This window comes from Alosa sapidissima, chromosome 1 (assembly GCF_018492685.1).
Source record: "Alosa sapidissima isolate fAloSap1 chromosome 1, fAloSap1.pri, whole genome shotgun sequence".
Lineage (NCBI taxonomy): Eukaryota > Metazoa > Chordata > Actinopteri > Clupeiformes > Clupeidae > Alosa > Alosa sapidissima.
The window spans coordinates 54,459,633-54,483,697 of NC_055957.1; the positions used below are offsets into that span (position 1 = coordinate 54,459,633).

General features: G+C 39.9%; 1 protein-coding gene across 4 annotated transcripts in view; it reads left to right on the forward strand.

The window, feature by feature from the left end:
• Window positions 1-3,562: 3,562 nt before the first annotated feature.
• Window positions 3,563-24,065, forward strand: part of atr (ATR serine/threonine kinase) — a 132,510-nt gene continuing 112,007 nt past the window's right edge. For all 4 annotated transcript variants that reach the window (XR_006034969.1, XR_006034970.1, XM_042109270.1 and 1 more), the window contains exons 1-6: window positions 3,563-3,749; window positions 4,013-4,104; window positions 4,237-4,380; window positions 4,475-5,361; window positions 13,263-13,441; window positions 22,876-23,055. Coding sequence is in view for 2 of the 4 variants with exons in the window: in XM_042109270.1 (XP_041965204.1) it covers window positions 3,694-3,749; window positions 4,013-4,104; window positions 4,237-4,380; window positions 4,475-5,361; window positions 13,263-13,441; window positions 22,876-23,055 (1,538 nt within the window). In the remaining 2 variants the exon portion in view is untranslated. The remainder of the gene's footprint in view (window positions 3,750-4,012; window positions 4,105-4,236; window positions 4,381-4,474; window positions 5,362-13,262; window positions 13,442-22,875; window positions 23,056-24,065) is intronic.

Consider the following 24,065-nt stretch of genomic DNA (forward strand, 5'->3'; position numbering starts at 1 on the left):
TTGTTTTGTTTCTTTGCAAAATGGGGAAAATGTCATCACCAGATTGTCTCAGACAAGTTGGTGAAATTACAATGTCTTCATGTCATGAAGCTATTCCTCACAAAGAACAGATAAGTTGGTACTTACCAATTACTAATATTTGAAATCTTATTTTACAAAATTCCAAAAGATCTGGAGAAAGTGAGAGAACAACTTATGGATCTACATCACTGTCATCAGGTGACACAGATGTCTTTGTGTGCCTATTATACAACATAACAATTGTTCCGGCTCATCTGCAACTCAGGAGTGAAAAGATCAATATTACCACTTCATGACATCTGCATAGCGCTGGGAGACAAGCTCACACAGTGTCTCCCAGCACTACATGTGCTGACTGGGTGCGATACAACCAGCAAAATATCAACCAAACTTGCAGCTCTGAACACTGTCCACAAACCAGACAACTCTTTTCTGATTCTCAATGTCAACTGTCCACAGCTAACAGAGTGCAACACAAATGGCAGAAACATTCTTGGTCAAATGTCTCAAACCATCAACGGACATGGAGACATTTGACGACTTGCGCATTGCTGCGTTCGATAGTAATGCCCTTAAGATGGACTTTGAGAGGGCCGCTTGCACCTCAACTAATGCAAGAAAACATATACAAAGAGCCTATTCAACAGCAGCTTTGGGTCCAAACACCATTTACAGACACCACCTTGATCTTAAATGCAGATGCTTATGGTTTTGTACGAAAGGGCAATTTATTAGTCCCTGAGATTGTAATCTCAAAACTTGAAGGTTTACCAGATCCCTGCTCGTGTGGCAAGTGCACACAAGAATGGGTGTCCCTGTCGGGTCGCTGGTGCAAATGCAAGGGAGGCTATAGTTGTAAAAATCCTATCACTGAATGAGGTCTCATCATCATCCCCATACCTGGACTCTGTTGTGACGTTCTTTAACGTTCCAATGATAATAACAAGGTTGGATATAAGCTTAGTTTTTGCCCTCAGGCAACAATGCGGAATGAAAATTATTTTACAGATTACAGTTATAATAACACAAATTATCGTAGGAAATCATCAAAATCACTGTTATGTACTAGATAAAAGCTCCATAAATCTCCCCAAACATTCTCTAGTACAGTATACATACAGTACACACACAACCACCAGAGTTTGCACACTTACACCCATGCATACTCATGTATGCGCACTGATGCACACTCATGCAAGTTACCTGCAACTGGCTTTCTGAAAGTTTAGTAAGCAATTTGTCTCAAAAGAGAAACACAGGGGGTAGGCCTATAGCAAATAAAGGGATCAGTCAGGCCTCAAACTTGGGGCTACAGGGTACAGGGTAGCAAGTCTGCAGCTTCACCGCAAGATCAAAAAGCCATGGATGTTGGTATGATAGTCAGGGCACATACTCAACCATAGGGATGGCATTCTATAAAACTTCATGAAGCACACTCATGCACTTCACAATCACATAGGTGTTTCCCTACCTGTTTGGCCATATTTGGTATGACCATATGTAAGTCCATTATGGTTTAATGTTGCCTCAGGGCAACATGCAGTTTTTTGTCATTTCCTATGACACCTACATTGATATGTTATGAAAAGTTGTTGATAATACACCGGTAAATGTATACCTGATAGTCACAGTTGATCAAAATAAAAGGTTCCTAGGGTTAACCTTTGAAATTCCATAGAAAATGCTTGGTAACATTTTTGACCCCACGTATGGAAAAGTGTTAGCCTGACGAGCCAGACTCACATTAAACTGTAGGGTCTGGGCACTCACCGTTGGCAGTGCTCAGTCCGAGGGGCGGGATAATCGGTTGTCTTTCAAATTCCCTCTGCACGCAATAGGACAGCGCTATGAGTCCCATGTGTTTTCCCACCGGAGCTAGTTGGCTAGTTCAAACTTTTGCCAACTTAAAAAAAGCTTAACTCGCTGTTCACCAACAGCAACAGCCATCTTCTTTGTTTTCAAGTAGCAGGGAATTCAAGCCAAACCGCTGCAACTCTGCCATCAATCATTATGTTAAGCCCGCCTAATGTCTCTATACACGATTTGATTGGCCTGATAGAAGTTTAATTTTTCCAGCACACAAGCCAATGGAGGTGCACAAGCCGCTAGGGTGTGTCTAGATTTCTAGGCTAGAAAAGTGTGATACTGATACAAAAAAAATTTAATTACTTAAAAAATATACCAATTAGATACAAATCCAAATGGCCTCATGTCAAAGACAACCTATTTGAGGAATACATGGAAGATTAAACAATAACAATTTAAAATGACCAAGATATTGCAAAAAAACAACCGCTTGGGTCATTTTTGACCCCACTTATGCATCCCTTGTTTGTATACAATTCATTTTCCATTCAATACAGCACAAAACACAATTAAAAATATCAAACCAGAATTCGTACACATACTCTACATGGTCATTGTAAACATTGTGATCACCTCATAAAATCTGTACCTTCAAGAATGTACACATATTTAATGAGATATTGCCTCATTTGCATATTTTATTTGATTTTTTAGGCAAAGTGTAATACAAAAAGTATTTCTCTTAATATGAAGATTGATCTGGTAGAAATGTATGGGGATATCTATAAAGGGAAAAAAAGGTCCCATTCACCTGTAGTGTGATAATAGTGTCACCTGTTGTCGTCATTTTCAGGACTTTCGTCCCGGGTAGAGATTTTGGCACACATCCCACGTTCTTCAATGGGGTTATATTAGTAACAGTTGAGATATTCTCCGCTAAATGAAGTGCATACAAATCTTACCCAGGACCTAGACTAATACTTGAAGGGTACTGATGTTGTGTTTAAAATCATTACAGTGAACTGCCACCAGGCTTGTGCAAAATTCCCGAATTGAATTGAAACAGGCTCTTAAATTCCAATTCAATTATTGAATTTCACTTGCATTTCAATTGAGGTAGCAAACAGGAAGCAGAATTGCAATTCGAATTGTGCACAACCCTGACTGCCATAGGGCAAGTTAATGGTACTTTTGTGTTTACTTATTCTCTGTGGCCGCTCACTTTAATGATCTGAATGAATCTAAATGGAGAAGACAATAATAGTGGCACAACATTGGATAGCCGAACATATTTCTTAAATCTAGTACTTTATCAGGACAGGTAGGCCTACAGATGACAACATGTCATTCTTTGTTTTGTCATTCAGCCAGCAAGCTTATACATTAGCCTACATAAAACAGAATGTTTGTTGGTACAAGGCAACAAGCTTGCCTGGTATTTTCAGCGACAGTGAAAAGTAGTTAAATAGAGTTACTGTTGTTGTTAAACTGGAATATGTAGACTGTTCGCTCCTTTTAACAGAAACAGCCAATATCCTTCAAAATGATACTTTTTACCTTGAGTAGCCTGTTAGGCTACTTTTACTTGAGTAAGTTGAAACAGTACTTATAGCCTACTTATACAAGAGTCTTTTTACACAATTATCTGTACTTTTGCCATCTCTGCCTTTGCCTACTTGCGCGTTTATCCGAGCGAGGATTGATCTTAAGTTGTTGCCGTAGAAATGCATGAAATTGAAAAGGATGAAAAGTTTGCAAGTGAACGGAAGCCACGACGAAAGCCTACCTGCTAGTTTGCGAAGACAGTCACTATTTTATTTTTGCTAATCTATAAATAAACGTAAAACACATCTAGGCGTAACCAAAATGGAAGAAGGTTTGGAAATGTCTGCCATGATACCTGCCTTGCAGGAATTAACAAGGTAAGTACGTTAGCTTCCAGGCCCTCATGCTAACATCTATCAGCCAGCCACTCAGCTACCACTCATAACACAACTCATAACACTCAGTAGTTTTAGTTGGAAGCTGAGTCTTTGTAGGGCAATTTCGCGCAAAACTGTCACATCACATCCATGACGGCAACACAATGCCATGGTATTTAGTTGCCGTTATGGACGTGACCGTTTTGAATGCCCTGTAACACTAATACATGCTGCCAAATGGCATTTTAATATGGTCTTTGCAGCACCAGTTCCACGGAGTACGACCAAATCGTCCAGAAACCGCGAAAAATACTTTGCCAGTTTATCGAGAGGATACTGAGAGACGTTGATGTTGGTATGTTGTTGATGTTCTTAACGTTATTGGAAAGGATAATTTACTAAGTTAATTTAACGTGATCTGTTTGAGTATCAATGGTATTGATGCTTTGTAACCGCAACTTCTATTCAATTATTCCCTGTGCTACAGTTGCCCTAGAATTGTGCAAGACCACAAGTTCTCAGCCAGCCTGTGTGATGCTCCTTGATTTTGTCCAGCACTTAATTAAGTCGTCACCAATAATGTTCATGAGGCCATCGAAAGAATATGGCGAGATTGAAAAAGGAAGCTCAGGTAAGTTAACTTGTTGTCTTATTATTAAACTCAGTCTTTGGGGATGTTTTTGTATGATATCGTTTTGCATTTCTCTAATTCTCTTGCATCGCAGATTTCAGCAAGTGGATTATTGGCTGTCTCCTACAAATTATTGCTTCTCCAGGCTGTCAGCCTCTTCATGAAAAGATCAACTCGGTCATCTGTTCTTTGCTGCACATGTTCAGAACTAAGGGGCCAGTGATTTTTGGTGTGTTAGCAAGTTGCCTCTTAAGCTTGCTCCAGGAGCTTGCTTCTATTTCCAGAAAACTAACCTATAGTCAAGTGAGCAAGGATTTAATAGTATGGCCCGTTGTCATGAATCAGTTCATAGTTATGTCCTCACCTACCACTACCTACCTCACTCCCACCTCGCTTCAGGTGTCATTAGCTGCTCTAGAAATGCTAGAGGTTGCAGTCATGAAAATTGTGACCGATATCCTACAAGGAATTTACTTTCCTAAGGAAGTAGGAATACTCTGGGGCACTGCTTGTACCACATTTGGCTGTGGCACCCCTAAGATGAAGGCTGTTGCTTTGAAGCTGCTGACCAATGTGGTGACCTTAGGAGGGTTACCGGAAGGACAATCTCAGGATTTTTTCTCTGCCTTTCTGCATGTCCTTGACTGCCTTGTGGCATTTGACCTGCCAGACCTGAGGCTTTTCCAGAAAGAACTTGAGGAACTGTCCCAGAGAATCTTTACCATTGAGAGAAGTGCACACCACAGGTTTGAGCGGGTCCACCTGAATATGTTAATGGAAAGGCTTCACAGATTAGCCATTAGTGGGGAACTAGAACATTTAAAGGCAGCAAACGTAACAGCAGTCCTTGGCCATATCTTCAACTTTATGCTCACCTCCGTACCTGTGGGCTATGAGTCAGCAGAGCCTATTCGCAGGGAGAGAGTCACTGCCATATGTAAGACATTGATCAAGACCATCGGGACTCAGACACAGCAGGAAGTGAGTACAATACCATACAATACCAGTATGTCATGTGCATTATTTTTTTTAGATGCATCGATTAATCTAACGATTCATTTTTTCAGTCCGATTCGATTTCGATTCGATTATCGATTATCTCCCCATTAATTCACTAATAGCAACTTAATACATGTTTATGTACACATCTGAATGAAAAAAACATGAACATTGACAACTTTAACATTGCAATATATGTTTATTGCTCTTAAGATTCCAAAATAAAAGACTATACAAGTGCAAAGTAATGCATTCTTAGTCAGAGGTAGCATTCAATAAAGTTCAGTAGTGTATGTCTAATTGTCATTTTAAGACGTTTGTGTGGGAATCCTTGCAATTAACATTAACACAGGCTGCTGATGTGTGGATGCAATTCATAACGTAGTTAGTTCAAATAACGGTTCGTACTTCTCCTTTGGACAAGCACTTTTGAGTCTTGGGAAAACACTTTTCCATTTACATCGGGATTTTGCAAACATTCAGAGTCAATAAAATGAGCCCTGCATGAGTAACGAATAAGCAGCTGCATGGCAAACTTGACACCCAAAAAGTATTCTAATATTAGCTTTGAGATACTGCTTGATTGCATGCTGCTAAGCGGATTTAATAGCAATTTAGTCCACTGTGTTCTATGCAGTGCTTCTATGTGGCAACAACAATCCTTCAACAATCGTGAATATTTTGTTAAATGCACATGCAGAGGAGGAGCAGCGGGCTCGTTACGAGAGAGAGTGGGCGAGGCGAGAAAAGGCTGTGTGAGTAAAAAGTGCAGCTCAATGAAATTATTTTATCTTATCTTTAATTTAAATAGTACACAGGTGGTTTCTATTTTAAATTTGCATGTAAAAGCAGGGGTGAAAGTAATTTTGAATTCTTGCCAGTAGCCTACTATGAAGTGTTTCTTATAGGGAAAAGTGTGCATGCAAAAATATCAACACATCTAAACAGGGAACATCAATTGATATATTTTAGCCTATTTGCAGAGCATTCATCGTGGCCTGTTATTTGGCTTCATCATTCTCTCTTCTTTCCCGGCCTTCTTTGAAAGGCCCCTCTGCCTATCCACTCTTCAGGATGAACTGTTCACTTCTCTTTTTGCCTGGCTTTATGGCTTTAGTTAACTTTCCTAATAAATGTAGCTTGTTTTAATCTGTCACTGATACAGTGCAACCGGAAAGTATTCAGACCCTTTCAAGTTCTCCACATTTTGTTATATTTCAGACTCATCTTGAAATTGATTAAATTCGGGTTTTTTTCCTCATCAATCTTTACACAATGCTCCAACGCTACAAATATTAGGTGTTTGCAGTGTTTTGTAAATTTATAAAAAAATAAAAGTCTGAAATATTCCATTTACATAAGTATTCAGACCCTTTGTTATGACACTTGCAATTGAGCTCTGGTCCTGCTTTGCATCCTACTTCTATCAATGGTCCTTGAGATGCTTCTACAACTTGATTAGAGCCCACCTGTGCCTAAATTAATTCATTTGCCATTATTAGGACAGGCAGACATCTCTTTATAAGGTCTCACAGTTGATGGTGTATGTCAGAGTGAAAACCAAGCCACAAGGTCGAGACAATTGTCTGTAGACCTGCGAGACAGGGTTGTGTGAAGACAGATCTGGGCAAGGATGCAAAAAAAATCTGCAGCATTGAAAGTGCCCAAGAGCACGATAGCCTCCATTATTCTCAACTGGAAAAGTTTGGAACAACTAACAGTCTTCCTAGATCTGGCCGCTCAGCCAAACTGAGTAATCCGGGACAAACGGCTTTGGTCAGACAGGACCCAATGGTCATTATGAATGAGATTCAGAGTTCCTTTGAGAAGATGAGAGAAGCATAAAGAAGGACAAACATCAATGCAGCTTAGTGCCTGGTTTGTTCCACACACAGTGTTGGGAATTGTAGCCAAATAGTTCAGTCTTTGTTTCATCTGACTAGATGATTTTACTTGTCATGGTCTGAGAGTCGTTCAGGTGCTTTTTGGCAAACCCCTGGCAAAAAATGGCTTCCATCTGTCCACTCTACCATAAAGGCCTGATTGGTGGAGTGATGCACTGATGTTTGTCCTTCTTTATGCTTCCCTCATCCTCTCAAAGGAACTCTGGATGTCATTCATAGTGACCACTGGGTCCTTGGTTACCTGTCTGACCAAGGCCCTTCGTTCCGGATTATTCAGTTTGGCTGAGTGGCCAGACATATCTTCCACATGAAGAACAGGACCTTCAATATATTATATGTGGAAATTTTCAAAAATCTCTATTTTGCAAACGTTACAAGCACATCATTAGGCTACTTGTTTGCACGAAAATCACGCATTTTACACATTTCCATACCAGATGTCCCACAAATTCACAGCATAGGATAGCATATCTGACATTTAACGAATGTGCTGTTTGTGCTAGAGATGCACCGATATGGAATTTTAGGGCCGATAACAATAACCGATATTTATTGGTTTGTTGTGGCCGATACCAATAACCGATAATATTACTCTTGAGAAATATCTTTTAGTTTCTGCAAGTGAAGTCCCACCCACTGTTCTGTAATAGGTCTGTAGGGTGAGGGGGTCCCAAAAATGAGGAAGGAGTGTTTGTAGCCTCACCCCCTCGACAAAGATATAGGACTTCCTGCTTTCAATGATGCCAAATGACGATTTTTACATCATTGAAAGCAGGAGCTGCAACACTGAAATCCATATTTCTGCCGTCTTCTGCTCTTTTAATACAATGGAAGTCAATAGTAAGAGTAGGGGCCCGTCCCAATACCTCCCCTACCCCTAGATTTTTGCCCTAACCCTCGTTTTTGCGCGTGCATGCATAGTTATTGCTAACGTTAGCTAGCTACAGTAGTTAAGTAGATATAATATCAACCTAGTCCCAATTATGTCTTTATTTCCTCATTCTCTACTCTAAGCTATTTTCATACATAATCTGTAAGATCGCTTGTACCTTCATCTGTGACCGGAGGCCACTGTCTAACATCATCAACCCAACAAGCCATACTGCCTGGCTGTAGCTGTCATTGAGGGTGCGTTATCATGGAGGTTTGTTTACATACCAGTAATAGCTCAGTAATGGCGTCGCCACAAGATGGCAGCCTCCACAGAACGCTCGTTGGATTCATGTATAGCCAGGACCGATGCAGGCGAAGTGGGAGATGAAATTACCCAGCATACTGTGCGAGCTCACCGAGCCGGCCGCATTTTTCATATATTTTCACAAAAAAGCATATTAAAATTTCGAAATATGTTGGAATATGTTAGTTTGATGCACATCTGATGGACTGTTGAGTTTTGAACACTAAAGGCTTCTACATACCTGACGCACCCGACCGGTAGCGCGACAATGTGACGTCAAAATGACGTAGATCTCTCTGGCGCGCCAGGGTTTTGGCCGTGTAGCGCAAGGTAGCGCACCACTCATTTTTTTTCAGACGAGCGCGACAAGGCGGAAACAGGAAGATGGACTAGTTCGAGGGCAAGCGAGTTGCAGTGTTTTGTTACAGTCGTGAATTTTTAATAGTTTGCTGGATAAGTTAACAAAGTTACCAGTGAGAGTTGCAACACATGGAATTAAGAGGAAAGAATAGAAACGATTTATTTTCAAACAAAGGATATCTATTAAGGCCTGAACAAAATCTCTTTCCACTTCAGGAAATTACACAAACTCAGCCAGCTGCTAGCTAGCTAGCTAGCTAACTAAACTGTTTAAATTATTAAAATTTCCCTCGGGATGACCTAAAGTACCTATCTATATATCCATCTATCTATCTATCTATCTATCTACCTGTGCACACACCTTGGAAACTACATGATAATGATGATGGTAGTTGTGAATAGTAGCAACCAAAGTCTGAAGTACCATCACAGAGGCTAGCTACTGGTGTTTCTTACTGCAGCTTCTTCTGCTGTGTAAGTAGTTCATGTTAGTATTTTCACAACAGCGACACCTCTGTTCAGGAGAATATTGCAACTAGTGTTGCGACCACCACGCGCGAGTATAAATGGTTACGGCGCTTCTGTGACCTCACATTGTCGCGCTACTGGTCGGTTGCGTCGAGTATGTGGGACGTTTAATGTTAGAAAATATCTCACGAAGCTATCTGACGATGTTCATGATATCTGCTGAGTGCTTTGAGAGAGTCTGCCCATAAAATAATATTTAGTTAGATTAACCAGACGTAGATAAACCAGCACAGCCCACACAACAATGACCGCTGGAATGGGCATGTTCCTGAATGAAAATAGTAGCAGGCGGCTACTACCGGTAGACATGTTGGCACGGTGCGCGACATAGGTTAGCACGTTCGCTACGCTAATTTGCATATAGTGGTGTCCCAATTCATAGGGAAAGATCTTCACCTCCACTTAGTGGTCCCTAAGAGTCACTTGTTTACTTGACTATGACTAGTCTTCATTCGTGACACTCCATAATAGTCACCTAAATCCCATGAACACACAGATAACTCTTACACCAACCTTATTTTGTGCCTTTTATTCACGTTTGTTTAACCAGAATCGCGGAACGACTGTCCCTTTCACATAGACCGAGGCGGAACGGCGGGACAAAGTGTCTCGCCAAATTTACTACCAAGCCTCCTAGACATTTTGCCGAGTTTTTTCGTTCCGGCACCAGTGTGAATGGGTCAAGGCGGAAAGGGGAATCTGGGCGGGCATTTGGATGCTATGTCCAGCCCACCACAGGAGATTGCAAATAAATCTAACTGATCAAAAGCAGCAATAGAGACAGCACATTATGTCAATCTTTAAATTCACAAAGTCTCCAGTCATTTAATGCCTGCTAGAGTTGACTGTAGCTCGGAATGTAATCGGTTGCCATAATAGGCTATCCTAAAATCAAGCGATAAAACAAAGCATGAACTCATGAGCGTTTGTCTGCCCTATATGTATATCCTCTAATTTTAATGCTTACAGATATCTAGGCGATAAATCATGTAGGCCTATTGAACAATTTAAACACATTGTGAACCCCAAAGTTGGAGACATGCATATAGACATTGCTGCAAATTGAAAATCGGATTACTCTGGAATGGCTAACTGTACAGGGGAATGCCTTACACCTTGTGTTCGGTAAGGTCTGCTGTTTATTCTGATATATGGTTTGTCATGTGTTGAGGGAAAGTTCGCGAAGTATTCCACCAAGATGAATGGGTAGGGAGACGGGCACAGAAAATATGATTAAATTAAAGTTACTTTTCTCTCGAACCGTTTACCACAACAACTAACCACTAACATCGTTTAAAAGCTGAGAAAAGGCTCTTTCATGTGAGCAAATTTGGGTGGGACAGAAATACCTTTACAGAGCAGCAGCTCTGGCCATATCGGCTCTGGCTCACATGATGTACATTGCTTTAAATGCGGACAAGAACGAAAAGAAAAAAGAAACCAATGAGCTTATGTCGCGATTTCCGATTGACCTAGGCCAGGAATGTCAAAGTCAAATACATTAGAGGCCCAAAAAAACAAATTTGCTACAAGCCGAGGGCCGGAATGGTTCAATGTTTATTAAAACATATTAAAATGACTGCACGTAACCTATTGAACCAAGGCGTGTACTGTATTTTATTTAATGATTGAATAATGACTGTGACTGAAGTGCGGGCAAAGTTTGCACAAATGTACGATTTTTCCCATCCTCACCGACCTCGTCATAAAACTTGTTTAAATGATCATATGATGCCTCCTTGCTGCTTTGTCGTCTACATCAGCCTTTCTCAAACTTCTTTGACCTGAGGCCCAGTCAAGGCATACTTTGGGGTCATAGGGCCCACCTACATGAACCCACCCCCTCCTCCCACCCCCCATTAAATTATCATAATGATATCAATTATTATTATTTTTATACTATATTGCTATACATGCACTTCAAAACAGTCGATGTTTAAAGTGCTAAGATTGTTCACAAAAGTTTGTGAAAACATGCACATCAGAGTACTGCTTTACTAATGTAAAATATAATTAGGCCTACAATAGTTTAATTGTTTTTGCATTGTTGCATGATTCTTGCATGAGACATACTTCTCAAAACAACATCAGTTATATGGGTGCCATTGTTTTGGGATGTTTCCCTCATGCAAGCATCATACACTGATAGAATATTTATTATGTTATTTAATTACATTTAATTTGAATGCCTGAATGTAAGGATTCAGGAGACACAATACCAGCTTGTGTGAATGGTAAATGGCGGATCAGATCATGCGTAAATCACTGATCTGGAGATCTTTAACTATCTTTAACTAAGACTAATTAATAGCTTTTGGCTGACTTTAATACTTAATGCCAAACAGTGTTTTATATAGTTTGTGCTCTTTTTTTTTATGGAAGTTGCATAAATCCACGTCGTCCTATTAAATGTCGTTTCATAATTAGCCTTCCAATAGGTTGAAGCTTAGCTTTGCTACAAACGTGCACACGCATGCATTGAATAAACGCTCATACCACGACTTAATTCTATGCCTCTGTTTGATGACACCAAATTAACAAGTATTTCCTACTAATTGCAGAAATGTTTTTCTGTCCGCGGCTCCTTGACCAATTGCGCAGCAAATTATCAGACGATGGCCCGGGAATAATTTCACTCTGCAGACCATTGTCCACATTGCTGACCGCGGCCCATAGTTTGACAAATGGTGACCTGCATGCTGCCATATTAAGGCCTTTTTACGGTGTGTTTTAGCCGCGTTTTCAACATCCAAACATCCAAAGAGTATTCTAACGTTAGCTTTGAGATACTGCTTGATTGCATAACTTAACTTTGTTTAGTCTCCTAAATGTACTATGTTGTGATAAGACCTTAGTAGAGTTAACTTTAATGGAGCAGTTTTGAACAAATTTGAACAATGATGCTAAGCGGATTTAATAGCAATTTAGCCCGCCGTCTTCTATGCCAGTGTTTCTCAAAGTGTGGTCCGGGGACCACTGGTGGTCCGCAAGCTATCCCAAGTGGTCCGTTGGCAGACGTGGTAAAACATAATATAGATGAGTTGTTTGCAATATTGAACCAACTTGTATGTAAATCCAAACAGTTCTGCAACACTGCCTATGTAAGCTATGCCAATTTAAATCATATAAATCCTCTGACACAATAAGTAAGGTGCAAAGACAATTAGCAAGGTGGTTCAGTGAGTAGGCCTATTGTGTCTATTAGCTAGGTGGTCCGTGATGTTTTTTTTACTGGTTAAGTGGTCCTTGGTCTGAAAGTTTGAGAAACACTGTTCTATGCAATGGTTCTATCTGGCAACAACAATCCTTCAACAATCATTAATGTTTTGTTGAATGCACATGCAGAGGAGGGGCAGTGGGCTCGTTATGAGAGAGCGCGGGGTGGGGCAAGGAAAAGCTGTGTGCGTAAAAAGCGCAGCTCAATGAAAGGATTTTATCTTATCTTTTTTTAAATAGTACAACATAGAATATTAATTTGTGGCGGCCGGTTTTGATTTTGTGGCGCCCCGCCACAGATTAGTCAACGTATGGTAAACACTGAGACATCTCCTCCTAAAAACAAGCAAATTTGTCTGGCAGTGCGTTGAGTAAATTTGTCTTAATAAGAATCCTTAAAATAAGTAATAGTCTTCTAAAATTAAGTCAAAAGGATCTTTCAAGAGAGCGCTAGGTAAGTCTCTTCATACTAAAAACAATACCAAATAGATTTTTTTAACTTAATATTAATAACACTTGGTTAGATTTATTTTTTTGCAGTGTGTAAGGTCTATAGCTTCATTTACCTCTATCAAACCAAACCTCTCCCACCCCGGACCAACTTCTGCTGCACACCTTCCCTCACTACCTTTAAAACCAACAGCTGCCAATGATGTTAAGGTAAGAATGATGTAAATATTAAAATGGTATTCTTTCAGATAGTGCAGCTCTGTCTATGGGCTGCACTGAGGACCGAGAGAAGAACCATCTTACAGATGACCGATGGATTTTTGTCTGACTATGCTCAACCCAGTGCTGACATAAGTGAAATACCAGCTAAAAGACAGCGATATTCTCTGCCTCCCTCCTCGGGTTGTGTTGCCAAATCACAACCAGCGTAAGTACCATTTGTATTAGCACCTGTCCTCCTTGATTTACCATTTTTATTTGTAATTTCTGGTGTGTGGTTCCCTTAAATTGTAATTTATATATATTTATACTATTGATCAGAGTCTTTTTATATAGTAAATAGGGTTGGGAACCAAAATATTATAATGAAAAATATTCACTATGGAAAAAGTCAGAATCGGGACCGACAAACAGAACCAAAACAGGGTACCCGCGGAGTCTTAAAAGTATTAAAAAGTATTAAATTTCATTTTCCTAAATTAAGGCCTTAAAAAGTATTGAATTTCACCTCAAAGTCTGGAATTCACGGAGGTCTTAATTTTTCAAATGATCAGTAGATTTAGTCTAATAGGGAGGGAAAGTGAAAACCAGCGCCCCAAGTGGTTGCGTTCCTATCGAAGAGCAGCTCCAATGTTAAGTCCCATAGACCTATTTTTTTTAAAAATACTGTGAAGCCAAATCAGCGATCTTATCCACCAAAAATATTTTTCAGTGTCTATACAGTAATAATCTTCTAACTGTGAAAATGTCAGACCATATTTTGCCTTATTTAAAAAAAATCAAAATTGCTCCTTTTGTTCCATAAACGAACTACAAAAAAGCCACGTGACTTTACCCTTCGACGTTACTCACGGTAGCATGGTTTGTTTATTAGCCTGGTTAGCATTGCCACTTAACACTTACTGCCAGCTCTTCATGTGAGTAGAAGCACAACACCAGTTATCCAGACATAAAGGTTATCACCACGCGGTTTACATCACCTTCCGTTATTACAAAAATATGTAAGCCAGTTAAGCAAATTGCTGTATTGATCAGTTAGAGATTAAGCGCCCAAACCTGTGACGCAACTGTAGTTTGTTATCACCATGTTACGACAAAAACTCAAAACAATTCAACTGATCCTAAAAATAAGGTATGACCACTTGAAGCAATAGAGGTGACCCCAGTGCCTAACATATGGAAGGCATTAAATTAAGATCCCAATGTGCACCGAGATATATTTTTTCTAAAAAAAAATCCCATCCCCTCCGCTAAACTCTAGGAACGCAACCACTAGATGGCGATGAGATTACTTTCCCTCCCTATATCCTCACGTAGCGTGACAAGGATTAAAGCAAAGATTGTTAAGGCGGAGCAAGATACTTCGTCGTAGTTCATGTCTATGGGCGCGAAATGGGGATCGAATCCTGTCTGCATAAAGAGGCGTGTCGATGACGTATTGACGAGCGTACGTTGCAACCGGCCAACAGCAGCTGCATAAATAACTGGCGCACACCTGATATAAGGTTGATTTTTCTCCAGACTGGAATGCTCAAAAATGCTAAAAATGTACCTGAAATGTTCAGAAGGGTTTGAGGATCATGAAAACGTGCCCGAAATTCACATTCCTAACTCTATAGAACCAAGACCTTAGCATATGTGGTGAAATTCTGAGCTATGCCCATAGACTTCAATGGAGCAGTCGCTGCCTCTGCTCTGCATAAAGGGGGATTTTGACCCCCCCTCGTGCGATCCGGGTTCCCGGAAGTGGCTCCTGATGAAACATCTTGCTCCGCTTATCTTGCTCCGCTTTAACAATCTTTGATTAAAGTTCTCCGTCGTACGACGGATTTCCGTCAATTTGATTTTAGAAATGTCATATTTGAGATCGATGCAGATCCGGTGAGAAAAAAAAATAGGGGGGGGGGGGGGGGGGGGGTCGGTCTATCACCTTTTCTTTTCCTTTCCTTTTTTTAAGGCAACTACAAATATTAGGTCCGATGAATGAATGTGTGTGATGGTAAATGTTTAAAGACCTAATAGTTTTCTTGAGAACTTTCTGTGTCTCAATCAGAGATCGCTCAAGAAGATACGTCAGCCATGAGTTTCGCTTTGTTTATGTTGTAGCTACACGCTTGTCTCATTGGCCTGGGGCGGTTGCTTAAGGCGAGACACTACAGGTGAATAGGGTAAAATTTTAAAATAATAGACATCACCATGAAACTTCCTCAGTTGATTACTTACACAAGTATGAACAAAAAATGTATTACAAGTTAATGAAATTCGAATGTCTAATTATGCAAATTAGGCATTATCTCATTAAATATGCGCACATTTGCATATATTTTCGGTGGATAGATCTGAACATATGATGAAGCCAGGTGCAAAATTATTTTTTTCATTTTGTTTGCATACAAGATAAAAATAAAATTACAGAGGGATTTCAGGATATCTGCTTTCATTACCTAGAAAATCAGAATATACTGTCCATAGCCTTAAAAAATCGATTTTTGCCATATATTTTTGAATAAAATGTCACATAAATCAGGCCAGGAATGATTTATTAACAAATCCCTCTGTAAATATCTTCAGAGCACTGCTAAGTGTATATCTGGAAAGTTTGGTGTACATAGGTGCTACATAGGCTGAGATGTATCTACTGGAAAATGAGAAAAACTCAATTTGAGAAAACAGCCTTGGAACACAGACAAGAGATTCCGTTCTCAGCCTAGACTCGCCTTTGAACTTTCGCGATTGGTTGCGGTTACAAAGGAAGTGTCCATATTTGGATAGCACAACGTCATGCAGGAAAAACAGAGCTTTCCAACGGTACTACACATGTTATGTTTTGTAGCACGGTCGCGGTAGAGCATGAAACGTTAGAAGACTAACTTTTGGTGAATTTAGGAGAAATATACAGGCGCGAGTAGACAAATTGTAATGAAATAAATACCTAAATGTGTAAATCGGGCTTTGTTGTTGTAGTAATGAGAAAGAATACGCTAAGGTAGCAAATTAGCCCAAAATCTCGAAATTGACCAGTGCATGAAAAAACGATGTTTTCACCTGGCGTGTCTCGCCTTAAAAAAAAAAAAGAACACGTCTGGAGGACGGTCTGACACAATCGAAAGCGCAGCGAAGCGGCGGTCATATAGGTTTAATCAGATTTTTTTTTTTTTTTTTTTTTTTTTTTTTTTTTCTTTTTCGCATGCCCAAATTTCCGTCAATGATTCCCGGGACACTGAAAGACCGGGGTACACGAAACTTGGTGGGCATGTAACCCCACATGGATAGCATGGAACCATCGTTTTTCGTTTTGATCTGTAGCCCCCCCGCTGGACTGGACCCCCCGAAAGGAGGGTAGGGCAGACACAGTTCTCTGTGAATATCTTGAGAACTGTAGGGCCTAGGATGACCAATTTTTTCCGTATGTTTGCCTCCAGGGGTCATGTTAACCCATTCCATGTGCATAAACAGATACACACGCACACACATACATTTACAGTAATCATACGTATGACACATACTCACACAGTAGACATATGTACGCATGCATGCACATGCACAAACACACATATGCAGGCAAACACACAAGCACGCACATACACACACACACACACACACACACACATAAACATAAATTTGTACACGCACACATGCACATAATTCAAGAATTTTTCCCGTCATCTACTCCCTGAATTTTTGGTCATTGATACCCGGGACACCGAACCACCAGGGTACATGAAATTTGGTGGGTATGTAGCCCCACTAGACTTTTACGGAAAAAAAATCATTTCGTCCCCGGGGACCACCACCAGCCCCCCCCCCCCCCCCCACCCCCCGGGCTGGGCCCCCCGAACCGCAAAAAAAAACAAAAAACAGTTTTTCCTAAATAACTACCTGAACCGTGGCACTGAGGATGAAGAATCTTTTATGGTATGTTTGTCTCAAGGGCCCACATCAACCTGGCTCATAATCACTCATTTGTGATTTGCACCCCCACCCCCCAGTAAAAAATGAAAATGCAATATTATTCTGCTTTAATTGCCCCTATCTTCAGTTAAGATGTTCAGAACTGCACCAAATTTGATGTGTATGATTGACCTGGCATTCTCTGGGGGTATGCCAAGTTTCGTAGAATTTCATCCATGGGGGGGTCTAAAAAAAATTAGGTTATGTGTACATTTAGTGACTGTACACTCATTGGCCTGTAAATGGCGGTGCACACATATACACATGCACACACACAGGCACCCACATACTATCTGTATTAGAACGGCCGATACATAATTACAAATTCAGTAGGATTAAAAGAAAGCCAAAATAAATATTCATCATCATCATCATGGCTGCATTTTCAGTATTGGCGATAAGTAGTCGTTTGTCCACTAGATGGCGCATCGTTGCAGTGAGACGTAATTTTGTTGGAAGTTAAAAGTGGGTTGGAAAAAACAATGGACGCTTCCTACAAGGACTGTAATTTACCGCAGCGGACATCTAATAAGGATAGGACGATGTTCACATGAAGTGTAATTCCCATTTCTTCTTGAAGCCGAAATAAATCTGAGGATGTTTATCGGACATGCTTGGTTTTTACTGCAGGTACGTTAATCTTGTAATATCAATAAGGACCTAGGTAATGTTACCGTTAGCGTTAGTTGAGTGATGGAGGCATTTGATTGATTGCATTTGTAGAAAACTATAAATGCGGTTATACCAAGCAAATTGATAGCAGCACTGTTTGTATCTTTCGACTGTCATTTATTGCACGTGCTACAAAATCATTCTGTGCAATGGAAGATTTACCAACGTTACACCGGTCTGATACAGTTTTGCCTATACATGCGTGAGACTGAGACGCCTGTTTATTTTGTTTTAAGTGCGTGCATGGTGTGAGAGGGGAATCGGTGTGCTTTGATTACAGCTTGGTAGTTGTAGTCTTGTGAAATTAAAAAGCACGTGTGTGTGAAGTATCCAAACAATGACACCTTCATTTCATTATGGCTGCTTTAGCAACACACCTTAAGCTACTGTGTAGTGGGTCCCATCTAGAAGTGGCTACTTCATTCGCGCTTTCCTTGACTCATGGAGCTGCTTGAATGTTATTACAATTTTTCGCCACGATATGGCAGTTTAAGTCCGCTTGATACTGTAAGGCGTAAGCCATTGGTTTCCAAAGGAGATTTTATTTGTGTCGCCAGCATAGCCTATTGACAATTTATGTTGTAAATAGGCCTACCTTATAATCCTACCTGTAGCTTAGGGAAGCTAACAGCTTTCTATTAGGATCTAGTTTGTTAGTTACCGTTTTGTCATAACTCCCTGATGCATTTTTGCATTTAGAATAGCCAGAGCGTGTATATCTCAATCAGAAAATTAAACAATATCGGGTGCCTATGGACTAGGCTGGGTGAACCCAGCCTGATCTGCCCGCTATTTATTTTTTGATTTCTTAAAAGATTGAGCTTGGTCTGATGAAAGCCAGACTAGCCATGGACCTCAGTTACACAATGCAAGGGAACATGAATCAGCCTATATTTGCACGAACAATAACGGACAAAAGCTCTTCAACTTTGGCCCGTTAAAATGTGTATGAACAGTCTAGCGACGCATTTCATCAAGGCCCATTTGGACATGTCAGTTATTTGCACCACTGGTTAGATGTAAAACAGCATTTCGTTTCAGACTAGGCTACTGTTACTTAATTTGTGCATTAACAATAACGTTTCAGACTACTGTTACTTAATTTGTGCATTGACAATAAAGTATTACATGAACTAAAGATGACTAAAATCTTATGTAGAAGAAGAAACATTCACAAAAAATCCATCCATCCAAAAATGACCTTTTGTTTTTGATGGCTGTTGAAAACGGCATGGAACTGACAGAGATGTTTTTGTTTATAAATACACAAAAAAAAAAAAGAAAATAAATAAATAACATTATGCTGATACCTTTTGCTTTTCCCAAATACAATGTAGCCTACAGGTGTAAGTGACCTTTCATCAATCCAGTTGCAATGGATGAACTGTGATGAACTGCCCTACTTGTGATTGTTTAGAAATTTTAAAGGTTTTATAACAATGCTACATCTTCTTTGGCTATTCTACAATCTATTCACCTTTTCAGCACCAGTAGGCTACTTTCTGTGCAGCCACACACACACACTCAGGCATGCCAAACAAGCATACACAAAAGTTTCAAGAGTGGGGGATGGAGTAAAATATGGAGACAAATTGAAGTGTGATTTATTTTCGCGGAACGGATGTACAGGACTGAGCGGCGGTCATATTTTGTACCGCTATGCGGTACATCTAGTTGTTACAGTTTTTAATCAATGCAACTAACATTATGTGTAAAGTGAAGCAATATAAACCGTAGCCTATGCCTTCCGTCTGTTTTGTAGGCTACAACAATGTTTTTCACAATTTGCGACGGAAGGTTTTGACTGAGCGTGTTAACAGTTCGCGACATTGTTATTTTATGTTGAGTAAGGGGATCAGTCGTGTTTATGACTCACAGACAGCCTGGTAGCCTATTTTGCTTAGGCCTCACTTTTAACGACAGTAGGTTGTGAGCGTATGTTAACAAAAAATAACCATGCAATTAAAATAGTCAACTTAAAACTTTGCTATTATAGCACAAAACCATAACCAGTAGGCCTACCAGAACCTCGCATATTAGCGTCATGATTTGTGTACGTTTATCTATGGCTGACCGGTTTTGCGCTAAGTAGGCTACGCATGTTCTTTCATAGCGCAACACGACCTGTCCCTCACCATATCGCAACCTCTTGTCGACCTTATACAATCTGTTGCTGAAGACAAAAGCGCCCTCTCCAGATTGTCGTTATCAGATGCGCAGACCTGTTGCATGAGCACACACAGTATTGCTGCTCATTGGAAAACTGAGTTGTCTGTAAAACTCAAAATTACCATTTTTTCATTAGATGCGGATGAGGCAACAAATGGAAATATGAACAATATCTAGACTGTTCTGATTCGTTACTTTGATGAGGAAATGTGAAGTCTTGCAAACTTGATTTTATAGATTTTACTTGGTGTTGAATTGCATATTAACAAGAAAAAAAAGCTCCCCTTTAAATACTTTTGGCCTGAAGTAATTCAATAAGAGTGTAAGTTAAAGCCTTGCTACAATATTGCTGCAGTAGAAAAGAACAGCAATGGCTAATCAGCAATGGTCAGGGATGGTATTGAAATATTATTTTGTTCATCAGGAAAACTCAATCTCAATCAAGAACACTCTCAATTCGCCTTATTCACATGGCGGCCATTGGCGGCTAAAACGAGGCTACAGGGTACACAAACCATAGGATTGTTATGTTCTATGCATTCACCTGTAGGTGGCATTAATTATATAGTAACTTAAGAGTACCCTGTAGCCTCGTTTTGGTGTTTATTTGGTGCTTTACTTTGCTGTTTGCATCTTTTTGTACATTAAAAACCAATAGGTCGCGACCGCAAAAGGGGTGCTATCTCTATAGGTAGATATGAACAACGTATGACTTATGGCCTGAAAAAAGTTTTTTTTTTCACTTTAATCCCTGAAATCAACTAGGTTCTATTCCGTGTAAATTTGTCCATGAAGCAGGACATTGTCACGTTAATACCGCGACAAATCTTTGCGTTGCCACTGCACTGCTGTCATGTTCATGTTGGCATGTTCAAACACTTAAATAGTAATTATTTGAGGTTTAATCTTACCTTTTGATATTATTTATTAGATCCAAATGGGTGCGATGTAGGTATTAAATTTCATCTGAAGTGGTATTAAAAAGGTCTTAAGTCTTAAATTTAGGTCTGACAATTCTGGGGGTACCCTGCAAAAACTGAAATAGAAAAATATTACAAAATTCACATTGTTTATTTTTTTTTTATTGGAATTGGTTCTGCCTTTTAATTTCTAGCCCCTTTATTAATGCAAACAGGTGAAGAGTGATTTTAACTAACTGCTCCAAATTGATCTGTATGTATTCTTATAGTGCATGTACTTTGGCTCTCTCTCTCTCTCTCTATCCCAATTACAATTACTTTTTAACCCTCTAAGCAACAATGTCGGACAAGCAGCACCGCTGATTTAAACAAACGATAGAGCCAAGTCTGGTGTATCTCATTTGTACTATCTACCAATAGACAGACATCCAGAGCTTCGATTCAAGCCCAAATATGTAGGCCAAAGTGTAGAGGAAGAAGTGAATCACACTTGAAAAAGATGGATGGCCCTATCTTGGCGATCTAAAACTCGGTGCAAAGCATATCACGAAGCAAAGCGTATTCCTATCTTACACTATGCGCCATGTGCGTCTGTTATTGAACAATGTGCTCAGTTTTTTATTCAGTCATTCGAACATTATTGTGGTGTTACTTTGAAACTTAAACACGTTGAGAAACTAAACAGTCCAACTAGTAGACTACGATGAGCTAGCCAACTATGCTAGCCTACTTTGTTTACAATATTTCCAGGCTTCAACCAGACAGCTGAATTAAAGAGGTAGAGTTGTAATAAAAATAGTAGGCTATAATCTGCATAAGGTGAGCTGTCATGAATATCAAAAAATCAGTATTCTAGTTTTGGCCTTTCTTCCACACGAAAACTCAGTTTTTGGTCATTGAAACAAAACAAAAAAATATGACCAAAGTGGAGATTTTCAAAAACTCCACATACTAGACATTGACACAAAACAAAAGACAATAAGACTAAATGGATGGAGCGGCATAGTCGCCAGCGTACTTGTGACACCAAGACATACAAGACAGACAACAGAGCAAAAGAACAAATAAAAAGTAAAAAGAAAATAAATTTAAAAACAAAAATCATGTTAAATTTGTCCAATTTCCAACCGGCTGAAAATATCCAAGGGTAATGATGACCCGTGTGAAACTGCACACAGCTGTGTGTTCACAACCGATGCAAGGCTAAAGTTCTTTCACTGATCAACCCGGAGAACTGGCGAGCAGAGCACCGGAAGAACAGAACAGTCTGAAGTCATGATGGGCAATCTTCTTGCTGATCAGCAGCTCGGTGGCTTTAGCAAGGACAGTTTGTTGCTTCATGACTCCCGACGTCGCCATCAGTGCTCCCCACGTCAACCCTCAATCCAGGCAACGTCAGATGCTAGTAACGTTATGGCGGCTCGTAGGTCAGCCGCAGCTCGGTGGTCGTGGCAGCTGCAGATCTCTCGCAGAGTAGGCCCATTGCCCTGAGCAATCTTTCCGTCCAGACCAGTCCAGCCAGTGGATGTGCAGCATCATATGGATGAGGGACGGCTAGTCAAGGCAAACTCATCAGCCCAGTGGAATAGAAGTTAACGTATAGATATCAGCCGGATAAAAAAAAAAAAAAAAGTTTAACTTGACAAATAAATACAAAAATAACAGAACATTACATAAAATTACGAACATTACATAAAAACAAACAAAAATATGATGCCAGACAGAGCGTTGTGTCTCGCCAGCGTCCCCGTAACCTAGCAACTATGTAAATAATGACAATATTTTTAGATTTTGTAATTGAAGAATCTGAAGGAAAATTAGTAAGCAGAATTGGAATCAATAAAATTTGAATGATTAGATGAACCCTAATGGTAGAGTATTTCTCTGTGTATTGAATTGTGTTAACGGAATTGATCTTTAATCCATTTAGTATGGTTGAAATGAAGAAAAGAAGCCTGGTGTGGGCTGCTGTGGAGAAGAGACTGGAGGAACTGATAACAGAACTGAATAAGTGGACGCATTCCCAAACCCTATTTCTTCTTGAAGGGATAGCGGTCATTCTCCGTCTTGCTGGACTTTGCTCCAAGATTAGCCTCTCAGAAACAGACAGGTACAGTAACACAGACTCCAGGGCTCTACACTAACATTTTTTTCCAGGAGCACTTGTGCGCCCAAGTTAAAAAATTTAGGAGCACAGACAATAATTTGGGCGCACAGTCAGTTCTGTATTTAACTTAAACATAATCTAACATTACACTGCAGCTAACACTTAAACATGCCAGTGCACCAATTGCGAATATTAAGAATGACTGACAACATTTAGGCTACAGAAATTAGGATTTTAAAGATCAGTGCCTACTTTATTTTCAGTCTGTTCTATTTTCCTACATTTTGTTAACGTAAAATAGTATAATACATTGCCATATTTGCATTTAGCCTGTATATCAAGTATCCTGCCAAATGTAGGCTAATTTATTTATTTGTGAATCCATCTGTAGCTAATCCAAATATGCCCATGGTGACTTATCTGACTGCATACTGCCTAATACTACTACTAAAACAGTCCCTTTTTCTCTTCCACAAAACCCAACATAGGCTAATCAAGGATATATATATTTTTTATACTTTTACTTTTTATTTGAAATATATGCAATGATGGGGGCAGTAGGCAAACGTTAGGCCTACTTTCGTTTTGCACTTCACCTTGTATTCGGTGTAAACAAACAAGCATGCGTGGAAGCCTGGAGTTGTCAGTAGCGTTCTACCTTTGAATAAAATGGGAGTATTACGGGAAGCTACTTTTGTGCCTGTTCGCTACAGCTATATTTTGCATATTGCAGCCAATACGTGAACTGGGCTAAAAGGCACGTTAGGTTACCTTTCCTTCTCTCACTGCATTCTCAGAATCTCATCCTGTTCCTCCGATATCCGATGAATTCGGTGGATAGAAGAACTAATTTCTTCAATCTTTGCATCTTGGCTGGCTAGTCTAACTTTCCACTTTTTCTGCGTGCTCTTGGATTTGATAGAAGCGACTACTAGCGAGTCACAACGCGAAACTGCTAACGTTGATGGGAGGTGTATTTTTTATGCTGCATTCGCGACGTGATTCTATGGTTT